This window comes from Lissotriton helveticus, chromosome 7 (genome assembly GCF_964261635.1).
Source record: "Lissotriton helveticus chromosome 7, aLisHel1.1, whole genome shotgun sequence".
NCBI lineage: Eukaryota > Metazoa > Chordata > Amphibia > Caudata > Salamandridae > Lissotriton > Lissotriton helveticus.
This window is the reverse complement of record NC_136068.1, coordinates 525,218,472-525,234,064: the sequence shown is the minus strand read 5'-3', so window position 1 is coordinate 525,234,064 and position 15,593 is coordinate 525,218,472. Positions and strand designations below refer to the sequence as shown.

At 46.4% G+C, this 15,593-nt stretch overlaps 1 protein-coding gene across 1 annotated transcript in view; it reads right to left on the bottom strand.

Moving 5' to 3' along the window:
* Positions 1–5,025: 5,025 nt before the first annotated feature.
* Positions 5,026–15,593, bottom strand: part of LOC144768710 (serine protease 27-like) — a 415,681-nt gene continuing 405,113 nt past the window's right edge. The window contains exon 6 of the mRNA XM_078652580.1: positions 5,026–5,194. Within this exon, the coding sequence (XP_078508706.1) occupies positions 5,069–5,194 (126 nt within the window). The 3' untranslated portion in view covers positions 5,026–5,068. The remainder of the gene's footprint in view (positions 5,195–15,593) is intronic.

Genomic DNA, 15,593 nt, shown 5'->3' with positions numbered 1-15,593 from the left:
GCCCTTAGAGAGTGCAGACCTCCCTCTCACTACAGAGGAGGAAAAGTTGTGTATTCACTGGTGACAGCAGCCCATCAATCCCAGCAACATTTAGACGTCTTTCTGTAGTGTTGGCGGCTTCCTTTGCAGAAACGCAGAGAATCTATCCTGTGACACCTTCCTGACTCCTTTCTTAATGTGATGTCCAAGATATAAGATGTCTCTCAAACAGTTTTGTAAATTATTGGGGTATACTTCATGTCCATTCTCAGCCAGGTGGTTCACACAGTAATAGTGTTCCTCTTACAAGCTTCCTGAACATTTGACACAACCAGCAGGTCATCAATAAACTGCACCAGGACAGAATTACAGGACTTGACCAAGGACTCCAGGATCTTTTTAAGGATCTGGTTAATAATGGATGAGCTCTCCGTTTACCCTTGAGGGACTCGGCACAGGCCAAAACATGACTGCCGAATAAAACTCAAAGAGGAACTGACTGTCCTCTTGCAAGGGTATGGCGAAAAAGGCCTGACAAAGATAAATGACAGTATAACACTCAGCATTACATGGAATATGAAACAAAATCACAACCAAATTTGATATCCAGGATCAACAAGAGACCACAACATTGTTTGACTTTCAGAGGTCTTGGACTATGCAGTACTTACCACTAGGCTTCTGCGAGTCCATAATGGGTGAGTTACAAAGACTCGCCATAATCTCCTCCAGAATAACTTATTGGATCATTGTCTTGATCACTGAAGTAATTCCAGCAATTGTTTCAGGGGTCTGATTACATTACAGGTGTCTTGGGTACTAAACATAATGTTTTATCTGCACATGGGCAACCTAAACACCTTTGATAAGTCCAATGTCCATCCCTAAAAAGTCCCACACTTTCAACTTCAATGTGTCTCCGAGATCTAGGGGTACATTGTCACTTGTCATCGTAAGGAATATCTCAATTGCTGTGGTTTTGTTAACGAATTTAAAAACAACATCGTCGTCATGGGTTTCAAATTTCACACCTCTTGGTGTGTAGTAAATAGTGCAATTCAAATTACACAACAAATTGTGTCCCAACAAACTCACAGGACTCAAATCACATACCACAAATTGGTGATTCTCCTCAAATTCTCCATTTCTACAGGCACATCTTTTGTTACAGGATTTGCCATTTGTTTATTAGCAATGCCTACAACTGCCATTCTTTTTTGTGAGAGGGGGGTGTTTGGAACCTCCACTGTTCTGACAGTAGAATGGGTAACACCAATATCAACCAGAAATGATACAGGATGGCCATTTAACTCCCCACCTATAAATGGACCACACTAATCTGCCTTCAAGACTGCGCCAAGCACCTCAATCTTCCTCCCATCTCAGGCACATTCAGGAGGACTCATCAAAGCCATAATTGTCAACTGTGTCAAATAGGGAATATTGCTGGAAAGGATTCTTATTCTGAAAATAATTCTGATTCATGTTTTGGATTTTAAAGTGAATCTAGAGCCACTAGCAGCTTGCTGTGGCATTGGGTGTTGTGGAACCTGTATCAATTGGGCTTGAGGCACATTGAAAGTTTGAGACTGTGGTCTTGGCACATTTTGTGACTGTACCAGTTACTATTCTGAGACTACATAAACCCTGCATTTTGACCTTGATTTGAAGTATTATGACAACATTCCCTCTTCTAACAACCCAATTTGTTACAATAATGGCAAGAATTAGAATTCTTCAGAGTAGCCATGTCAATCGCAGCGCTTGTACAAAGAGAATGTCATGAACTTACAATGGGGCTGAAATCCACCTCCATCTTATATTGAAGGATCTCTGTGCTGCTACTCTCCCTGCATGTGAGTATCATTTCCTACAAAAGGCTGACTGACCTACTCTCTGAGCAGGCTTTATTTGCATCACCATCAGTTTCTATTTCAATTTCTTCTGTCTCATGTCTATTTCGTCGTTACAGTATTTGGCATATCTCAATATCTCATCAACCAACTTATTCTGCCAACAAATCAAATGCTGCTGAATCATCATGCTACATTCAGGCCTCAATTCTGTCACAAACCTAAACACAAAGGCCCACATTCTTAAAAGTGTCACGGAATGCATCACAGCAGACAAAAATGCTGCGCTCCGTTGAGTGACTGGAAGAGAGCAGGGCAGCACCATATTCAGAGAGATATGGCTCATCCCTCCCCTCTCTCTAGCTTCGGCAATGATATCAGCTGTTATGCACCAGGCACACACCTTAGCACCATAATGCTAGGGTGCATGCCTAAGCCTAAGCACACATGCAAAGTCTGAAAAGAAAGGAGAAATGAAAACCTTTCTCCTTTTAAAACCTACTTTTGACGGTCTTAATATTTGGCATGAAACCCTGTTTACTAATGTTGATAGATAGGGTTTAGCATAAAAGACTATGAGTGATTGCATGGGAATGCCCATGCACCATCAATGTTAAACCATTTTGAGGCAAAGTAATGCACAGCAGTATTTCATGCTGCTTTGTTTCACTTTTGGGTACTTTCCAGCACAAAGCAAGCTTTGCACTGGAAAGTGAATCAGGAAAAAAGCATTTCATGCTGGTTGGCATCACGTTTGTGACACTGACCAGCACAAAGTGGTTGCAAATCTACCCCCCCCCAAATGTCCCATATCTTTGGGCTTCAGTGTCTCTATTCCACTGTACTGTGTGAAAGCTTGTAATAATCTCTCATAATACACACAAATTATCTCTTTGGGTTCCTGGGTAGTTCGGTCACTCTTGTCCCAGACAATATCTTAAGAATTTCCTTATTTCATCACCTGGTTATATTTTCTCTTACTATGGGTGATGGACCATTAGGCAATATGTCCCTTGCTGTCTCCCTCTTGGGTCATTCTGTGGCTATCTTACATGCTGTTCACAAATCACTTGGAACTACAGGGAAACAGCCTTTGCAACAAGGTTTTACCACACATGTTTTACCATACATGTTTTTAGAATGCATATGCTTTTACAAAGTATGCCTTTAACATGCATTTGAGTTAAGTTCAGGGGGGCCATATCTACCCCCACAAATACATAGTTTATATATAAATATGTATATAAACTATGCATGGTAAAGGTATACGTTGTAAAAACATATGCAATCAAAATAATTGTGTGGTAAAAAATGTGTTGTGAAAGGCATGCAGAGTATTTCCCATCGTTGTTCCTTCATACAGCCGGAACTACAATATCAAATAAGGTATTTAAATCAGTCCACAAAACCTTTGAGATTTTTGTAAACTGCTCAACTTGTTTGTACCATTCTACAGGTTTCTCCTTTAATCTTGAAACATCATTTTTGAATGATGCAAGATCACTCCAAGATACATGTGTGCTTCCAGTATAGGGAAACTTGTAGCACCTGCTTCCTCTCCTTCAGGAGGAGTTGGTTCCTTCATAGATCTCTATGGGCCTTTCTTGTTCACCCATTTACCTTCCCATGTATATAGCATACTCCAAATGCAAATGTTTTTAAACAATTAATTCCAGGTATTCTCATACACTCACTATCTTTATCACTAAAACAGAGTTTGTGACGTTTCTGTAAGGCTTTGATCTGATCCAAGTCCACCTCATATTTATGAGCTGCTTCAGACAATTTATCATAGACTTGCCTTGCTTATCTGATAATATGCCTACTCACAAACCAAAGTTCACTCTCCTAGTAATTATCCAATTGGGCCAAATCAAGAATTCCTCTTATAATTAAATCCAATTCAACTTTTAATTTACCTACATCCTCCGAGTTTACCCTCAATGATGAATTGATCCTTCCTTGACTCAATTCTATGCTTCCACTCTTGTTCAAAATGGCATTAAGAGCCTTCAACCATTTGTCAACTATTTGTCTAACTCCTGAGCATTAAGACTATGCTGCACCTCAGGGATTTAGGTGCTGACCCCTATCTGAGGGTGCTACACTGTGAATTTGAGGGTGGCTCCCAGGTAAGCATACCTAGATCTGGAAATCCCAGAAATGACCTTAAAAATCCAAATCCTTTGGATTGCACAAGGGGAATTCACATTAATTGCAACTAAGGAAACACATCCTTTATTCTCTGAGTCGTTTAGCTTGGGAGGGGCAGCCAAGTTATGTCTTACATTCCTTGTGGAACTAGGGTTTGTATAGGCACCACAGGGCCAATGGTAGCTTGGAGAGTGAGAGCTTCTGGAGCATTAAGAGCTGCAGAAGTACCAGGGGCACAAATCCCTGGATTCCCTCCTATCAGATTTTGATTCACATTCAGAGGGTGGCCTCTGTTGCAGGGGTTCATATTTATTGGTGCAGTAGCCACTCTAAAATTTCCATTTGCACTAGCACGCCCAACTTCTATTGTGTCTCATTTCATAGAAATGGGGGTTCTGACAACAACACGTTTAGAAGGCTGTCACTATAGTAACTGTCACTATTAACGCTTCTTGCATCTTATTTCATTGACTCATGCCCTCTTTCTCTCTTTTTCTTCTCTTGCTTTCCCTTCTCAAATTCATTGCTTGTTAATGCAGGATATAACTTACTCTCTTCCATCATGTCAGTTCTCCACTTCTTCTGTTCTGCATTGCCTTTCTAGTTCTTCCCTGATACTTCTCCTTCTCTCTAGCATGAGCCACACACTCCCAAACATGGAGAGCTTCAAACTTTGTAGGTCTAGGTTGTGGTTTCATCTAGTATAATATTCTCCATAAATGTTCATTGATTCTTACAATAAATGTACCACAGCACGAAAATGCCAGTGCACCTTTTTCCTCAGTGATCCTATGCCCTTGTTTAAGCCAAAGACAGGTATGGAGCCCTACATTTATCACCATATAATGGTCTGTAGTGTCTTCGGGTGGTGTTTGAAAAAAATTCCTAGGCAGTTGCAAAATGGGCAAACAAGTAACATAAAATGACGGCGAAGGATCATTCAAAGAAAATTCAAATTAAAAACGATGATTTTAATGAGCACAGATAAAAATCATACAAGTAACTAGCTAAACAACCAACGTATGATAATAAAATTAGTTAAAAAACATACAATTCATACAAAAAATATTAATCATAGAACATCATAAAACAAAGACACCCCGGAAAACTAATATCGTTGGTGTCACAAGAGACAACACAGTGGCGAGTGAAACTCGACGCGCCTTTCGGCGTAGACAACGCCTTCTTCGGGAGCCACACAATGATATCTGAAACATACATATAAAAGAAGCCTTTTACAAATAGTTCAAAATTGTAATACGAACCATAAAAAAAATACATCTTAAAAATACATATCTGTTCATAGAACCACACTTTATGAAGAATGAACATTCTCGGGTGGTGCCTTTTCTAACTCTCTTACAGGTATCGTCACATCTCCCTATATCAAATCTTGTATTACCTTAAAGCATTCCATTTTCAGGTAAAATGTCAATAATAGCACATTGAATTTCGTTTTAGAGCAGGAAATAACAGTTTAGCCAAAATTCCCGTTTAAAGACAACAACCAATACCAGCACAACACTCTATGATGTAGACAACCAATAACAGCGCAGCTTTACACCAATGTCAGCGTGGCACACCATGACATCAATCTCACTCCTTGCAGCAGTTCAACCTCCTTTACAATTTTCACAAACCCACTCTTCTCAGCAATGCACATGCAAACAAAAAATTAGCAATTACAACAAATAGCTTTGTCTGCTCCACTAAAGAAATCAACAGTTTTCAATCATGTAAGACATGGTTTGGAATAACACTTCCTCACCTATTCAAACACACACTCCAATGAAACCTCGACCTGTGGTGAATCACCCTGATTAGTCCAGATTCCCACTGTGCAAAAGTATCCACCACACTAACCACATCTGTCTTTCACACACAAAGGTAAATGTCCCTGTCTCAATTGTGCTGTCGATGACGTCTCATAACAGGCAGCAAAAAACATTATCAGACAATTATTCAAATCAAATTTCAAAGCTTTATTCGACAGCAAGTCATAAAAGCAAATTACGTCCTAATGCTACACAATAAATACTAAGCCTAAAATTCATATTTAAAACACACATTAAGCACTTTTTGCTGTCACTTCCATTACTCAATATAAAATATTCCATCAAGAATTTTTATAAAATTGATCGTATATAAAAACCATTGTGACAATAATTCATTAAGCTGCATCAGATAATTGTAAGGTGCGGGTGCGAATAGACCAAGCCCATCCTAGGAATTTTGCAACAGCAATCGCAATGTAAGGAGTGCAATCTGTTTCCAGTATTCTAAGCGCCTCTATATGCCTGCGTGTTCCTAAATTATGACACACTGGTTTTATCCATTTACGACGTGGGCAGTCATAGAGAGGGCAAACAAACAGTAAGTGAGAAACATTCTCAGCTAGATCTTTACAATAATGGCATTTCTCATCTCGGTTCGCATACCAGTTTTGTGTAAATGCGTTTAGGGGAAGAGTTTCAAATCTGAATTGAAAATACAGTTTTCTATCGAGCGGTTTTTCGATAATGTCCCAATAGAGTTCACAAGATGGTACTGTTTTAATATCAAGAAACCGCCGGGTTAGTTTGGAGTTGGATCCAGTACAAAAAACAGATGACCGAACCATGGCCCAATACATTTTCTTCAAGATGATCTTCGATGGAAAACATGATGCATTGGTATTAGGCCATAGATGGTCTAGATCCAGCTTAGATAATAGACTCCGTAATTCTTTAAGCCACAAGATGGTATGAAAGCGGTCAGCATTAATAATATCCGCTAGGGCGGCAGCATAGTGAGCTAGTTCCGGCGTTGTCATTATCCGTCTCCAATATAACAGAGGGCGTAGGCGAGCTAAGTCCTCAATACTTTTCCTGCCAAGATCAAGCAACAGAGGAACAGTGGGAGTGCTTTGTGGTGCCCCCACTAGGCGCCGCAAGAACCTATTCTCTGCCAATGACAGGTCCTTCAGATTAGAGAATCCCCATAGTTCCGATCCATACATTGAGGCACTTATCACCTTCATGTTATAAATTTCTAAAGTAGGGGTGATTGGTTTAGTCAGTGAGGCTCTATGTTTGAGCGCTACTACACCCGCTAACTCTTGGAATTTTAAAATTGCCATATCGATATGATTTTTCCATCGCATATTACCCTGAAGGGATATTCCTAGATATGTAAAGGCCTCTACCTGCTCTAATGGAGTACCATTAAAAGTAATTGAGCCGGAGGGGCGTGGCTAGCAGCCGGGAATGGCGGGCGCGTGAAGCGTGAGCTCCCTGAGGCAGCACGGCCTTATGTGAAATCCATCCTATTTATCCTTAAAATCCCCCACCAGAAGGAGCGGTAACCGGGTCCGGTAAGATAGAGGCATCTTCCGGTCCTGCCCCGGCACCTCTACGAGGCCGACAACTGGACTTTTGTGCCCCGGAGTTTCGAGGCCTGCGGCTGGAGTGAGACCCCGACCTCGAGTGCCTCCCCGACCCCGGCGGAAGTGAGGGCTGGTCGGATCGGACCCGGAGGTGTCCCCCGCCCCCCCCCGCCTGGAGCGCCGAGAGGGGTGACGGCACCACGCCATAGATCCTGCACTACCGCTGGCGGGTGGACCAGCGAAAAAGCCCGTCAACGCCTGGAGGCGTCACCGGAGAGTCGCGGTGAGCGCAGAAGCAGGACAAACAAACGGACGGTGGGCCCTGCGGAAGCGGAGAGCCCCCGGGGGAGGTGAGATCTACTAGGAGGCAGTGCGGCTACTGACCGGGCGGCCCCCCATTGCCGTCGCGGTCAGTTGACCTGTACTCGGACACACGTGGAGCCAGACACCGGGGCCGCCGGCGAGTCCCCCTGGGGTCCCGCTTGGGGCGAAGTCGACAAAGTGCGCATAGGAGTGGCCGGGAGTGAAGGAGGCGATAGCGGGAGCAGTGGTGGGCCAGCCTGGACAGGCAATAGCGAGATGCTTCCCGGGCGAGGGTAGCCTCGCTGAGATACCGATTTACCGCATGGCCTACATCGAACAGCGCCAACTACGAGGGGCAGGGCACACACGTGAGTGACCGAGACCACCGGTGCAGCGAGCAGAGCTGTGGCCACATACCGGGACATACGCCGCCTAAGCGCGCCCTGTCACAGAGCGGCACAGCACAGTGCGCAGTCACGACCGACTGCGCCATGAGCGCTCTGTGTGGTTGGTGATAGAGCGACGGCCAGCGAGACTAACGCAGCGTACCACCTCCCACGGCGACCACCGGACCACGGAGGGCCAGAGGCCCCTGCGAGCAGCACGCACAGCTTTCATCTCGACCTGTGGCCGACCGGCCCTCCACGGGCGCGCGAGGAACTAGAGGACTGAATTAGTGGCCATATCGAACCCCTGATCCGCATCATTTCACCGACAGCTGCGCATCATGGCGGGCAGGGGTCCCAGGGGTGGCTCCACGCAAGCTAAACTGGACAAATGTGCTTATGGCTCGCAGGGTCAATCGTCAGGGCCTGGAAGAACCTCAACAGGCGCCACTCCAGAAGTAGAAGGTACAAAGAAAGTCACGCTGGAAGACATTATGAAAACTCTCTCTGAAGTGCGGACTACAGTGGGCTCTATCTCCTCCGAGGTCACTCTACTGCGTGCCGACTTCCAGAAAATGACAGAACGAGTGTCACAGGTAGAAGTGGTCACGAAATCTCTTGTGGAGGACACTTCGGAGTTGCAAATAGCTATGGAGCGAATGGACAAGTTCACTCGACAACTGCAGGACAGGCTGGACGACCAGGAAGGGCGTTCCCGGAGAAATAATGTACGCATCCTTGGTCTTCCGGAGACGGAGGGGAAGAGAGCAATGGACCTCTACATAGAGGACCTCATCAAGAACAAACTCCAACCTAAAGGACTGTCACACTTTTTCTCCGTGGAGAGGGCGCACAGGGTGCCGGGAGGCGAACCCAAACCGGGTGCAGCACCGAGGCCGGTGCTGGCACGTTTGTTCAACTTTAGAGACAGAGATGCAATTTTACAGGCGGCGAGAGTCTCACCACCAGTCAAACTCCACAACTCCACCTTGGCATTTTTCCCTGACTACACAGCGGAAGTAGCCAGACGCCGGAAATCGTTTACAGAGGTGAAAAAGGCATTGCGGGACAAAGAGCTGCAGTACTCAATGTTATTCCCTGCAAAGTTACGAGTGGTGGCCGACGGGAAGACGTGGTTCTTTGACAAGCCGGAAGTGGCACAAGACTGGCTTGATGGCTGGAGACAGGTGGGCCAACCTCGACGGCCCCACAGAGATCGGCATAACCAACGGAACGGCGACCAAGCAGGAAGGCAGACCGACCGTCCGAAACAGCGGGAGGCCCCAGTGAGGGCGGAATCTGAAACAGAGCAGACTCCAATGGACTCTGGCCAGCCGGGACCCATCTGAGATTTAACCTTAGGAGAGGGGGGCAGGGTGTGAGAAAAGGACCTGGGCCTGGTGCCGCGAAGTAAGGTGGGCAGTGCCGGTGCCTGTAGGGGATTCACCAACCCCACAAGCAAGTAAGATAGTTTGGGATGGGAAAGAGCACTCTGCACAGTTGGGGGAACGGGCGGGGGTTTGTCCGTGGCGCAGGGGAGCAGGGAGGGGGGATGGGAGGGGAGTTACACGGTTTTTGTTATGGTTAGTAGTCACCACACACACCACAGGGTACTCGGACGCACACTACATTGTAAGCTTCTCTAGCTCTGCCACGAAATGTTGCGCTTACAGTGAACCCCCGCAGGGACTGGTGAGCCTGGCGACTGTCCATGGCATGCCGCGATGCGTGGGTGCTATGGGCTATATGCTACCTCTACACCTTAAGATTGGGAACTACATACACACCAAGACCAGCCCTGTGACGCGCGGGGTGCCACTCAGATGATCCCATGGCCCGACACTTACATACTACGCCCGCTGAGGGGGAGGGTGGGAACCTTGAGGTGCCCCCCCTGCGAATAATTACGTGGAACGTCAGGGGATTGGGAGACAAAATAAAGCGGGGATTAGTGTTACAGGCACTCAAACGTCATGGCCCTGATCTGATTCTACTGCAAGAAACGCACCTCACTGGACCAGCATGCAGGGCACTTGACAGGCGTGGCTATGTCATGGCGGCGCATGCGGAATTCACGTCTGGCTCCCGAGGGGTTGGGATACTTAAGAAAAAGACGTCGCCCTTCATGGTGGCACACTGCAAAACGGACGACCAGGGTCGTTTTGCGGCAGTACATGGGCAGTGGGAGGGAAGACCCCTCAACGTAGTGTCGGTTTACATCCCCCCGGCACTCCACTCTGTGGCTCTGCCTGCACTGGGCGGCTTCCTTTTAGACCTTCCGGAAGGGGACACAATCATAGGGGGGGATTTTAATGCAATTATGGACCCAACCCTAGACACATTTCCCACTAGAGACCGCCACAGAGGGACTCCGCTTCTCCCGGGATTCCTAGAGGCAATGGGCATTACGGATGTTTGGCGTCACTTACACCCCACAGAGGCGCAATACACATACTACTCTGCAGTACATAATAGCTTAACACGCATTGATTACTTTCTGTTTATTGGGGCAGGAATGGAGAAGGTGGACAAAATTGACATCCTACCCAGGGGGATCTCCGATCATTCCCCGGTGTCCCTGTCACTCACCACGATGGAAAAGAGACGTACGAGGATTTACCCAATATACCCGAACTACCTCACAATCCCGAAGATCAGGAAAGAACTCCAGTTAGTGACCACACGATACTTTGAGGAGAATACGGGCTCAGTGTCCTCCCCCTCGGTCCTTTGGAAAGCTTATAAAACGGTCCTGAGAGGGGGAGCTATGGCAGCGATAACGGGGCATAAGAGGGAGTGCAGGAGGGTCCTTACAGAGATAGAGCTGGCACTTCACGCCGCCAACAATGCTCACATGGCAGACCCCTCCCCAGAAACAGCGCACGCACTACATTTGAGACAACAGCAACACCGGGCCCATCTTACGATGATAGTCCGAAATCACATCACAGACACAACCAACAGAGTATACGACGTAGGAGACAAGGCCGGGAAAATGCTGGCTTGGCTAGATAAGAAGGGGAAGGGGAATGGTAAAGGTATTCAGCAGTTATACTCACATGACGACCGAATACAGACACACCCGGAAGACATAGTATGTACATTGGCGGACCACTTCCGAGAAATATACACCCCTAAGCGAGAGGTTACTGCCCAAGAGGCGTCACTCGCACTTACACACATTGATATCCCCAAGCTTGCACCAGAGGCAATACAGGACCTAGAATTAGACCCGACGGAAGACGAAATTCAACTGGCAATTCAGGCACTGCACTCAGGTAAAGCGGTGGGTCCTAATGGAATACCTTTGGAATGGTATAAATCGCGGGCTGACACATTAAGTAAGCCTCTGCGAACAATGTATATGGAAAGTCTGGAAAGAGGGATCTTACCACTGGACCAACGCACAGCCACGATAGTGGTTATACCAAAACCGGGCAAACCTCCGTCTCGGTGCTCGTCGTACCGACCCATTTCACTGATCAATGCAGAGGCCAAGATACTGGCGAAACTGCTGGGCACTCGCCTGATACAACACCTGCAATCGCTGATACACCCTGACCAATCAGGCTTCATGCCTCACAGAAGTACGTCTCTGAATCTCAGACGGCTCCATGGGGTGATAGCACGAGCGCACCTTCTCCCCGAGAGAGCGGTTATTCTTTCCCTCGATGCTAAAATGGCATTTGATCTAGTGGAATGGGAGTATCTGTTTGCGGTGCTGGGAAGGATGGACTTTGGACCGAAATTCATAGCCTGGGTGAGATTACTGTACACACAGCCGGTGGCGCAGGTCGTGGCGAATGGCCACATCTCACAGACATTCCCACTGGGCAGAGGGACTAGGCAAGGTTGCCCGCTGTCACCCTTACTCTTCGCCCTGGTGATCGAGCCGCTGGCAATCCTGCTCAGAACTACACCATTGATAAAGGGAATCACGTGGGAGGATGGATGGGAAGACAGGGTGTCCCTTTATGCGGACGACATGCTGATCTATATGGTGGAGCCCGAAAGCGGCATCCCAGCATTGCTAGACTTATGTGACACGCATGGCAAAGCATCGGGGTACACTCTGAACTGGACTAAATCGGTGGTGTACACACTACATGGTTCAGACCCGGAGCTGCAGGAGAACTGCCCTTTACAGTTATCTACTGACTCCTTTAAGTACCTGGGCATTGTCGTTGCTAAGAACGTGACAACCTTCTTCAACAGAAACTTGCAGCCACCCATGGAACGCCTTCGGGCGGATGTTAAACATTGGGCGGCCTTGCCGTTGACTCTCCTAGGGCGCGCTGCGCTCTACAAAATGATGGCTCTTCCCAGGTTCCTTTATGTGCTGGAGAATACTCCTTATCTAGTGGAACCGAGATACTTCAAGCAAATTGCGGCGTTGGTTTCAAACCTGCTTTGGAACAACGGCCCGGCATGTATAGCATATGACAAACTGACAAGGAGCTGGTATGATGGAGGCGTAGCCTTGCCTAACATACAGCTGTATTACTGGGCGGCGCATCTAAAAACCATCAACCAGTGGATACGTGCCCCATGGTCCGACCCAGCGTACAAAGCTGACTGGGCGCAACTAGGTGCAGATGGCATGCTTGCGGTACTGTATGACAAGCCACAGGTGCGGAAACTATGGGGCCCAATACACCACACTGCAACCATATGGCACATTGCACAAAAGCGACTGGGTTGGCAGGGTAGACTCACCAAACTGACACCGCTCTGGGACGTAAAAGCGTTGGGGGCCCTCCGCTCCTGCAAGGGATTCACGCAGTGGGACCGTATAGGAATATCCACTGTCGGAGACCTCTGGGACAAAGGTACGGTGATAGGGTTTCCACAATTACAACAACAATACGACCTGGGCCCGACTGAGACGTTTCGCTATGTACAGATACGGCATGCATTACTAAGAGCAATCCGAGCGGGAACGGACCTACCAGAGTCTTCGCCATTAGAGGACAGACTCTTAACTGAATTCATGTCGCAAAGCGCCACATCACTCACATATAAAAAACTGATCAACAACCTAAGAGACCCAACAGGAAAACTGAGAGATAGATGGGTGGGAGATGTAGGAGAGGTTACTGAATCAGAGTGGAACGAGGCAATGGCGTCCCCACGAGAGGTCGGAATTTCAGCAAAATTCAGATTAGTGCAGCTGAAAATCTTGCACCGTATTTATTACACTAGGACACTACTTCACAGAATACATCGAGCGTCACATCCCTACTGTCTACGGGGGTGTGGGGAGGAGGGGTCGCTTTACCATACAATCTGGGAATGCCCACAAATACGTGAATTCTGGAGACAGGTTATGCGTACCATCTCGCAAACACTTGGGGTTTCTATTTTACCTGAACCTAGAAAATGCCTTTTGAAAATTTGGGACCCTAATGACCTGAATAGACATGGACAGATATGGGCCACCCTGGCCATGATGGTAGCCAAGCGAGATATTGCGCAGAAATGGGGAGCGCCAGATACGCCTACAGAATTTAGGTAGGGTAACAACATGGATAAACTAATGATTACCGAAAGAGCAGTATACTTGATGAGGGCCTGCCCTCGTAAGTGGAATAAGGTCTGGACGGCATGGAACACTTATAGAGGTGACCTTTGTGAACCTTTACCGGAGGACGAAGACCTAGAGTCTGAGGGGGAGGAGGAATAGGGGGCGGGGGGGAGGTTTAGTATTGGCCCTAGTGGCCTTCATACAGCTCTACAGCTGACTTTACTGAGATGTGGCGTGGAAATGTGGAATTACTGTAAACGAATGTAAGTGTTGCAGAATTACCTAAGGTGGATGACTCTTTTACTGTTTTAATGGTTACTATTGTTTTATTGATGATTGTTGTGGTGCTTACAATAGTAGGCGAGGGCACCGATGATTAAAAGTACAGGTAGAAATTATGTTAGATAGACAACAGACTTCGCACGCTCGAGCAACGATAGTACAATTTTCTTGATGAACGTCGGGAACTTTTGTGGTATATTTCGGGAGGATTGTTAATTGATGATCAAATGCCCTGAAAGTAACCTTGTGATTGTATTGTAAGCTGACAACTTCAATAAAAAGTGTTTAAAAAAAAAAAAAATAATTGAGCCTTTGAATGTCTTCCGTTGGTTCATACACATAAACTTGGTCTTAGAAGTGTTCAACTCTAAACCCCGGTTCTCACAAAACTCACCAAATGCATTAATTGCCTTCTGAAGCCCACTAGGAGTTTGTGATACTATCAGCGTGTCGTCCGCAAACATGAGGACTGGCACACGAGCCCCCGCTAGTACTGGTGCATCGGTGGGGGACCTTCTTAGGTAGTCCACAATACCATTAATGTATATGGAAAACAATGTGAGGGCCAAGACGCACCCCTGTCTGACCCCACGTTCTACAGGGAAGGGATCAGTCACTTCACCATGAGCCCCCCACCTGATTCTAGCATAGTTATTTTCATGCAAGCGGACAAGCAGTGTTAGCAATTGTGGACTTATACCAGCTTCAGCAAGCACACTCCAGAGTTTTGGCCGTGGAACTAAATCAAAAGCTGATTTTAAATCAACAAATACGGCATAAAGAGGGCCATTGATCAAAGTCACATTCCTCCAATAGAGGGCTATAAAGTAAAAAACCTGGTCAATTGAGGTTGTCAGGGGGCGAAAACCAGCTTGATATGGAGACAAAATATTTTTTTCCGCTATCCAAGATTGGAGTTTATTCTGCACTAGTCGGCCCATCAGTTTTTGAGCTGAATCTATAAGACTGATGGGTCTATAGTTACTAGGTAGCGATTTGTCACCCTTTTTAAAAACTGGAATTATTTCCGCACCCTTCCAGGAATTCGGAATGGGTGCACCCTGGGCCGCGGAGTTGGCTAGCCATGTAAAATACTGACACCATGATTCCCGATCACTTAAAAACACATCGGCAGGAATGCCATCCATACCTGGCGCTCTTCCCCCTGTCACACAGTCCAATGCAATACTGACATCTTTTATGGTAAATACTTGGCAGCTGTAGAAGACCGTGGGGGGTAGGGTATAGCAATCTGCAGCTAAGTTACAAGCATACTGAGGCTTGAAGAAATCTATCCACAGGTTTCTAGCAACATTATTTTGTGGGGGTTCTGCTGTCCCTCCTCTGTCCCACTTGACAATTGCCCAGAATTGCTTTTGATCTTTAGCGGCACAGGCAGATTTCAGATCAAGCCAATGATCCTCGTCCCACTGTTTCTTAGCTTTTTTTGGGGCTTTTCCATATATATCCCTGGCCTCCCTCACTCCTATAATATTCCTAGACCTGAGTTCCGTACTAAGGTTCTGACGGGCTGTTCTACAGGATTGGTCATACCACCCTAGCTTAGGTAACTTTCTCGTAACCTTATTTTGTTTTATTGTTTTCAGAAAGAACCCTTGAAGCCTAGTAAAAAAATTAATGTGAGCCTCCGCCATAATTTCAGAGAAATTTGGTTTATTACTGTGTAATTTCAGATTGTTTACTTCCTCGGGCACTACTCTCTTAAGATCCTCAATCTTCTCTGGATC